This window comes from Parasteatoda tepidariorum, chromosome 10 (genome assembly GCF_043381705.1).
Source record: "Parasteatoda tepidariorum isolate YZ-2023 chromosome 10, CAS_Ptep_4.0, whole genome shotgun sequence".
NCBI lineage: Eukaryota > Metazoa > Arthropoda > Arachnida > Araneae > Theridiidae > Parasteatoda > Parasteatoda tepidariorum.
This window is the reverse complement of record NC_092213.1, coordinates 78,918,841-78,928,457: the sequence shown is the minus strand read 5'-3', so window position 1 is coordinate 78,928,457 and position 9,617 is coordinate 78,918,841. Positions and strand designations below refer to the sequence as shown.

The window sequence follows — 9,617 nt, the reverse complement described above, 5'->3', positions numbered from 1 at the left end:
AAAGTCCAAATAGTAAATGTCTAAAAGTAAAAGTCTGACTAGAAGTCTATGAAGTCTAAAATCAAAAGTAGATAAAAATTCAAAATGTAAGGCTAAAAGTTGATTAGTAAAAATTAACGATGACATGCTCTATTGTTGGTTCATGACTGGGGTCAGTTGATCTGGGGCTAGAATGTCCTCGAGGGTTTGTTTAATAATTTGAGTCACAATTTTCCTGCAGGTCAATATAGCGAAGAATTGATGTTCCTCTTCGCAATTATTCATGTGGGTTCCACGAAGTGCCCGGAATCTTGGACAGTGCTTAAGTAGATGATCAATGTCCTGTCTCACTCCACAGTAATTGCATGAAGCTGATTTTTTGAAATATTTTTGTTGATAGGTCCCGAACACTCCGTGGCCAGTAAGGAGCTGGTTTAAATAAAAATTGGCCTGCAGGCGCTTTATGCTTGGGTCTTTAAAAAATTTATAGGTTTGTCTTCCCTTGTCACTAGACCTCCAGTCATTTCTCCAGCGGTTAAAAGTAATGTTCTTAATGTAAGATTTAATTTCGCATTTTTCACCCGGGATCTCAAAATCAATCTGGCCAAGCTTAGTGGCTTCCTTAGCAACCCAGTCGGCCTCTTCATTCCCTTCAATGCCTGAGTGTGCTTTAATCCAATTTATATTATAGTTAATTATATTATTATATATTAATTTATATATTAATTTATATTATTTATATTATAAATATACAATAAATAATCGAAAGCAATTTAGTATTATGAAGTAAAATACAGTATAACATTTTTTGAACTGTTATGAGTTCAGTAAATGGCATTATAAGTAAAAAAAAAAAGTTGCCATAAAACAGTGCTGGAAAGCAGAAGTATGAGTTTTATTTGAAAATAAAAACATATTTGATTGTGAAAATCATTATTGCTCATAAACCGAATAATTAGATTTAATAAATATATGTTTCAATTAGGTTTCAGGTATAACGTACAATTTTTTTTTTTTTTTAAATTTGGCCGGTGCATATTACTTTTAATTTTTACCTAAGTCTTATGTCTATTTTCGTACTTCTTCAAAATCAAAACATCCTCTTCAGAAAAGATTACATCTATCCAATCCAATCTATATGTTTTGTATTTTAACTATGCTAAATAATAACCTATCTTTTTAATTGCGTAATAAATTTGATGAAAATTAACTATCAGTTTAAAGACATTTTTTTATTTATTACAATATTCTTCCTTTAGAAAAGTCATTGAATAGCCTCCCCAATTTAGGGTTTACGATTACCATTGTTCAACTCCGTAGTCTTGTAATTTTGAACCCAATCCAGATGACAAGGGAACTCCTGGATCAAGTATTGGGGACAAATTTGCGTGCGTGGAGGACTTTTTGATGGAACTAACCCGCATTAGCGTTACATGGACAGAGAAATCACGAAAACCTCCCTCGGTCAGCCAGACGGCAAGGGGACTCAAGCCCATGATCCGTCTACCACTGACGATATTTTACGTCAGCACTGTGGTCGGTGCAAGCCGGATGTAGAATTCGCATCGACGATTCGCATAAGGCGAACGCTCTATCCTCTGAGCCACTTTTAGGTTAAAATTTATGATTTTAGGGGGGAGGGAAATGTAAAACCCAAGGTGTTAAGAGGGAAGAGGAGGCAAAGTCTTCCTCAGGAAAAATGAAAAAAAAAAAATTTCAACACTAGGATCTATACGATTATTTTTCAGCATCATTTACTTTCTTGAAAGCAAAACAAAAATATATATGCATTAAAATTTTATTTATAATGTATCTAAAAATGATAGCTTTAGGAAAGAAAGAGGGGGCAGAGGCAGCTTAGAAAATGGAAACTTTTTTTTGCTAGACCTCATATGAGTATTTTCCCAGTTATTTAAAATTTTATTAATTTTTTCTAAAGGGACTGGTTAGCTCGAGTGGTAGGGCAATGGGCCCATGAAATCGTGGGTTCGATCCCCGCTGCCGAAGGTAAATGGTTACTAATGCATGTTAAATCTGTCGACCCACAAATTCCTCCATTTTACTAAAAAAAAATTCTGAAGAAAAAAATGTTCACACTAACACCATCTACCCAATGTTAAAAAATACCGGTAAACAATGTTTTATAATTATTAAAAATAAATTAAAATATGTCTCCCCCTTAGAGGCACCCTATCTTGTTGAAACTTAGGGCCTTTATTTATTCCAATTAGGTAATTTCTATTCTACAACGCCTACACTAATCGGATGAAATACTTGTCCTTTATTTTCAGACAATAATCTTAAAAAAAAAAAAAAAATTCAAAACAGCCGTTTATTCTAATTGGCGTTCTAATAAGGGCATTTCTTCAAAATGCGACAGCTGCTTCAGTCATACTATTTTTGATATGAGACGAAAATTTAAACGCGCATGATTTAATGCCCTATTGTTTCTCATTCATTGTTACGAACAAATACAATCTCACTGGTTAAGTTTTTAAAATACCAGACTATTTCTTATATTTGCAAAACTAATAAGTAGCTCAAGGTGAAGTGGTATGTACCATGAAAAAAAAGTATCACCCAGAATAACTTGTTCTAATGATCGGATTTTCACGAACTACGTCACGATTATAACTGGTCGTAAGGCTGTTCTAATAACTTAGTTAGTGCTAACTATTAAGATATAGGAACTAACACTAAAAAAGGTGTTCCTCTACGAGCATTTTTATTTTAATAATTTTTTTTCTCCCGCTTTTGAAAATATATATGCCGCAGTCTAGAAAATTGGGTATTTTAGTCTGAAAAGCTGTCAAAAGTTTGTGTCCTTTAAAGTTAATTTTATATATTGCAAGTGAAAGGACAAAGAATTAATTCTTTCAAAATGATCTTAGATGAATATGAAATGCAAAACATATTTTTTTGGGGTTGACGGTATGAGGGTTATCGATGTTTAAAACCGTAGCCTTTTAGTTTCAACCACGAAGACAATGGTACTCCTATCGCCGGCTGAAAAATCCTCGTGTAGTAAATGGTGACTGATGCACGCTAAATCTGTCGAATCAATAAGTCCTCAATAACATCCAGGAGTTTCATTGTCCTCTGGATTGGCTCAAAATTACAAGGCTGTGGAGTTGAACATTAGTAGTCGTAAACCCAAAATAGGGTAAACTGCACAACCACGGTTTTTAAAATAAAATAGTTCTATATCAAGCATTTGAGCTAACTCAAGCACGTAGGTATAAATTTTCCAAGAGAGGTTAAATATAAATAATACTGGTGTCTATAGATTTTTAAATGGAATCAATACCCAAAACTGTAAATTGGTAAATGTTCAAAACTGAGTAATGTATTGAAAAAATTTAAAACTAAATTTTTGTTTTCAATCTGCATTATAAAATCTATTAAATTTGGAACAAGAAACTATGAATACGTTTTTATTATACCATATCCTTTGACAATTTTTTCCCCTGCATATTTTTTTTGCCTTCGCGTATTATACACGAGTCAATAAAACAAAAAGTTTAAAGAATTTTTAGGTATAAACAATATCTTTTTTTAGCACTGACTAATGAATACACTTTATATTGCTAACCAGAAACTATCTGTGGAGAGAGTCGTAATTCTCAACTAAGTCAACTTTCATCTATGAAAAGGTACCCAGACTAACATGTCTTATATACTAGTGAATTGTAATTTTGTAGTGGTAGATACTCTACATACCTAACATGAACATGTAATACAAATTTTCCAATGCAATTGTTCGCGCAATTATATGAGACCAATCCCAAGACGATCGAACTAATAGTTTAGAAGCGGCAAGATATACAAAAAATATAACATTGCTAAACAGACAAGTTAGGTACTGTTTCCTATGTATTTTTTCTGTTTTAATCAAATAAGACAAAAAAGAGAATCCAATTCAAAAGTTGAAATGATTGCAGAGGAGAGTTGGGTAGTTTTCAAGTCTCACTTATACAGGGTTGCCTAATAAGAACAAAAATAAGACTAAAATTTTATTAAATGACTTAATTGTCATATACCATGATCCATTTAGTCAAGTTGGTGGCAAATATGATAATTTTCATATAAACGTTAGTGTTCTGGCACTAAATTTTTATATAAAAAAATTAGCACAATTGCAGAAAATTAAATACTTTTAATTACTAGAATTCATTTAAAAAATACTTTTTCATTAAAAAAAAAAACACACTTTTTCTAAGAATCTTTATCTTGTATCATTAATTGATTCAGCCAATATATAATGAAAAGTGATTACTCAAATTCGAAATTCATGCAGAATTTCGTAGCAATAACCGCTGAAAAGGCGATTGAGAAACGAAATAGACTTCTAAAACGCTGATTCAACAAATGAAAAAATTGCTTGAAATTTGAACACTATTATTGCTAGCATAACTAAGAATGTTTTATATGTATTTGAAATTTATTTTCCCTACTTTTAGGAAAGGGAAAAATCAACATAATGGAAATCGAAAACGAAAATCTCATCAATAAGTACTCAAAACATCAATATTAAATTGAATAGGGGGATACTTAACTTTGGAAATTGCAACACAAGTCAAGGCACCACCCAGTGGAATGAATATTGGTGTCATTCAATGCAATTACAAAAAACTCACTTTTAAAAGTAATTTTAGTTTTCCATATGAATTTTATTAGTTTTCTGATTTAGATTGAACTGAAAACTCTTCATTACCCCTCAAATGTTTTAATGAAAAGTTTCATACCATAACTTTTACTATTAAAAATCTTAATGATACAAAAAAATTTTTAACGATAAAAACGCACNCGAATGGTAATCTTAATTGTAACTACTAATACAACATCGCTCTAACTCATTCGATTGCTTTACAAAAAGGTAAGACATTTATTGTTTAAAAGTTAAATATTACAAAAAGAACTCATATAACTTCTTCACAGTCCAATTTCAATTAAAATAATATCTGATGATTAAATATATAAATTTTTATTTATTATTCTTAAATATGGAAATGTAGAATTCTTAAAAGTGACCACAAAATAACGGAAGTTTCTCAGTACTCTAAATAAGAATTATCCGGTTTTTTTTTTTATTAAAAAATCAGACGTAAATAATTTGATTATTTCTTTATGAAGTTGAGAAAAAAATGCTTAGATTAGAACTTGTGAATTCAATATATTGTCAGGCCTTGATAACATTTCTATTCTAATATATACATCATTGATAATTACTTATGTTGTTCCTCTGGAATTCTGAAATCTTATACATAAAAAATTATTTTTCAATTTGTTTGAACAAATGATTATTTCGGAAAATTTTGATCTTAAAAGTGCACATACAAACTGAAATAAGTAAAATAAATCCTTAATTTACAGTACCCCTACGAACTACTGTGAACATAATAAATAACTATAATATTAATTGATGGCTATTGACTCATAGTGAAAATTAGTCTATCGATGTTTCAATTGTGAACTGGTAATGTGAAAGGAGAAAAGCTTACACAACTGTCCAATGGATTGTTACTTGCTGACATATAAATTAACTAATCAATATTAATCACTGATATTAGGTATAATACGAAATACACATTACTACCAGTTTTAATTTACCAGATTTCTCCCCTTTAATTTCTGTATTTTAAATCGCTATCATTTCTATCTATAGCAGTTAACCTGTTGGGAATTTTACTACAGTGTTTTTACATCTTAACAAGAATAAGAATTCAGTCAAAATTTAACCATAGAGGAATTTTAACTTAATTTCAGCCTTAAGTAACACACTGGCTTCCTAAAAGTATTAATGAATTAGAATTATGCTAATGAGCAACACATATGAATAGAGAATTGACATTCATAACACTAGAGATCTGAAATTATCAAAACAAAACAAAGAGTACAAAAAACTTGGATTGGTAGATTTATTAGAATAGAACAAAACAATTAATCTTCTTCCTCATCCTCTTGGGCTGTTCCACCTGCAGCCTTCCTTGTGTTTTTCCTCTTCACACGGCCAGGACGCCCACCACCAAAGGGTGATTTCAGTGAGAAGTCAATGTGTTTCTCCGAGTCCAAACGGACAATGAAGGAGGGAACATTTACAACCTGCTTTCTGACCCTATAAAAGAAAAATAACTTATTCCAGGAGGTATGCATAGCTGCCAACATGGACGGGAAAAACATCCCGTACATTAAACCCAGTTATGATAGACATTAAACATACTTGAAATGTTATGTATTATGTTTACTCATAATTTAGAATATTAACAGGCATTTAATTCACCAGAAAGTTCAGTTTTCTTTTTTAAAAATTTAGAAAGAGAGCTCTGAATAAACAAGAAACCAAATATTTAACGCAAAAAGTTTTGAATTGATTTCTATAAATAAAGTCCACTTCATTATGCATTATTAACACTTATTTAAAAATCCAAGCAATAATAAATAAGTACAAAAATTAGGAGAACTTTAATAACCAACTTTCTTTACTAATTGACTCAGCACTTTGTTTATCATAATTCTCAGCTCACTGACTTCAAAATATAAGTTTCCACGACAATGGGTCATCCATTATCGCCAAGCTTCACCCAAAGAAATTTTTTTTAAAAAAAATCTTAATTTGACTTTGGTCAGCTTTTAACATTGGAGACAATTGAAAATTCAAGCAAATTTAGGTACAAAAATAGTACTAATTTTGTTTAGGCTAGGTGTTTAAATCAAAATCATTTTTTCGTTTTGGAGAAACACCTGATAATTTTCCAATAATTTATGAAAAATATCTATTTATTAAAATGTAATATTTTAATTTAAAGAAACAAATGGGAAAGAGATACTAGGGTGCATAGCCAAATCTTTGAATCAAAAATAAGCACTTTTTAAAAACTTTTCAAGCACTCAAAAAATTCATATTCAATCAATGATATTATTGAAAACAAAAACTTCTGTAATGTTAAAAAAAAAGAAGGAATGGGCGTAAACCGAAACAATCAGTACTTTCCCACATCACCGAGCGAATTCAACTTGACCCTGAACTCAGAACAAAAGTACTCTTATCCCCTCTGTCAAAAAAAGTGTTAGAAGTAAAATAAACAAGAACAAAATTAAAAACATTTCATAAGGATCCGATATTCTCAATACGAATTGAAGCATTCGGGTTTCGGTTTCAAGAGTGCGCGTGAATGATTATGTAGCAAACTCCCCATTTTTCGTGAAATGCATGGGATCCACCAGATACCACTGAAGGGGGGGAAAAATTATTCGAAAAAAGTACCTTTTACAAACGGCAGCTGAAAAAAGCACATTTAAAAGCTTTTAAAAACGAAACCCCCCAAAAAGCACCTTCAAGTACTTTTTACAAACGTTACGCACACCCTGGATACTCATCAATAGACGGAGTTTAGTTTTCTGATTGTTACTCACTGAGCTCATTAGGACTGAAGAGTGGCATCCAGGTTCATAAAAGAATCAACAATCAACTTCAAGAATTGAAGAAATTTCAATACTGATTAACTTTCACTTTGATCAAAATAACCAGAAACGTGAAAATTTTTCTTGCCTGAAATATAAGATACCTAGTAGAAAAAAATGCTAATTACACTGCTAGGAAACACAAACACTGTGTTCTTGCCTGGGCTAATATAATAGTTTTAATTGCTGAGAAAAAAAAGGAACTGCTTAACAGTATAGCATAAACACCTTCCCTAAATATCCCACAGAATGCACACTAAGAGGTAACCACTGTTTAAAACACGAAAAGAAAAATCCACAGTGTATGAAATACTCAATTTCCAGTATTTTCCAGGTTTTCCCCGTGGACCCTGTACATCGTAAATCCGTTCGGATGGGAGGAAAAGAAATCAATAAACTCACCTAATATGTCTTTGTCTAATTAAAACTCTAGCATGGTGAATGCTCTTTGCAAGACCCTGCTTGAACACTTGAGTCTGTAAGCGTCTTTCCAAGAAATCTTCAAGCCGCAGACCAAGCACATAATCGAGCTTCATTCTGCTTTCATCTAATACACCGATTNATTAAATTTCAATATAATGCATGGCAACTGTTGGTAGTTTTGAAGTTTATATATTTTCTTGGCAAACTTCAGTTTTTGACATTTTTGACGGTTTAAACCAGTATTATACCCTTGTCATGTCAAAAACCACTTTTTGACGTCAAGAACCCAACCCTGCCCTAAATGAGGGAGAAATTCGCAGGGCAGGTTCAGGGCCCCAGAAAATTTCATTAGAGCCAGCCCGTGCTGCTTCACCAGCCAGCTCATTTCCACCAATACCCATATGTCCTGGTACCCAATGCAGGGATACCTTCTTGGATGCAAGGATACAAAAATAAAGTTTTAAGAAAAAGTATATTGTGAAACTGCCTTTTTAAGGTTGAATTTGTGAAGGTACAGCTAAACGGTTGCAAATTTGGCCAGGATAGGTCCCTGATTTATAAAAAAATAAAATTAAATAATCTTAATTGAGTTAATTTTTTCAATCAACCAACTCAAGGTCTTCATTAAATTTCTAGTTACAAGTTATTTTATCCTGCTATAACACTCATGTCTACTTTCTGGACTATGCAGCCCAGCGTCAACCAAAAGAATAGTTTCGAAATCGGTCTCACTGATTTTAACTATACGATTAGAAAAACATGAAACATTAAAAGCTTGGAATGCTTCGCAAATTGCATTTCTCCAATGAATATCTATAACTATGTGTTTAATTCAGGGTTGCCACAAAGTGAAAAAGCCTGAAATTTGATGATTCTACATTGAGATCAATTTATAAACTAAGCTTGTTTCACATGAAATAATTACTTGAAATAGCATTCATAATTAAATTACATTCTAATGAAGAAATTCACACATCTATAGCATTCAGTTCAAGAAAGAACTTACTTTATAGAAGAATCTACAACATTTGAATTCAAATTCTCATAAATATGAATCATATTGCTTCCCATTACCAAAAATACAAATCGTGATATCGAATTTAAAATCACCTAAATACGATAAAAGATGCATAATTTTTAGATTGTGAGAACATAGGGGCCTGTCCAGACATTTTGTGAAGGGTCCTGTGTTCGTAAAATTGTGAAAAAACTACATAATTTGTGAATACAAAATAAGCATCAAATCGCATTCTTTCAACCAGGGTCCTGCTTTTGTGAAATTGTACAAATAGGGCCCCGGTTACTGCAAAAATTGCCTAAAACTTTTTCAAGAAGTTTTTAAATTGTAAATAAATACAAGACTCTGCTATACAATTGCTGTTACTAAATCAGAGATGCAACATACAAAATATTTAGGCTATAATGATATACATAATATTCATTTCACTGTCCATACATAATATTCATTTCAGACGAATAATGGGCATTATTCATTAATGGGAATATTTCATTTAAGAAATTGATAGAAATTAATTTTTACTTACATAATATTCAACTAAATAATCTTATGAACAAACATACTACAAACTACACAAAACCCAGTGACGCGACAGCCCATTGAGGGCCAAGGCCTACCGTGCCCACCTCACATTTCGTGACCTTGGGCTCCGGGGTGCAGGAGCAGATGTTCTGGTTAGGTGGTCAGCCAAATGCGGAACTCCAGTGTTTAGTTCCCAAGCATGCCTGGTACTCAC

At 31.9% G+C, this 9,617-nt stretch overlaps 1 protein-coding gene across 1 annotated transcript in view; it reads right to left on the bottom strand.

Annotated features, from left to right (window-relative positions):
• Positions 1 to 5,883: 5,883 nt before the first annotated feature.
• LOC107448850 (ribosomal protein S9) overlaps positions 5,884 to 9,617 on the bottom strand; it is a 6,544-nt gene continuing 2,810 nt past the window's right edge. Inside the window, exons 4-5 of the mRNA XM_043046072.2 lie at positions 7,843 to 7,987; positions 5,884 to 6,094 (exon numbers count right to left, since the gene is read on the bottom strand). Of these exons, the coding sequence (XP_042902006.1) occupies positions 5,920 to 6,094; positions 7,843 to 7,987 (320 nt within the window). The 3' untranslated portion in view covers positions 5,884 to 5,919. The remainder of the gene's footprint in view (positions 6,095 to 7,842; positions 7,988 to 9,617) is intronic.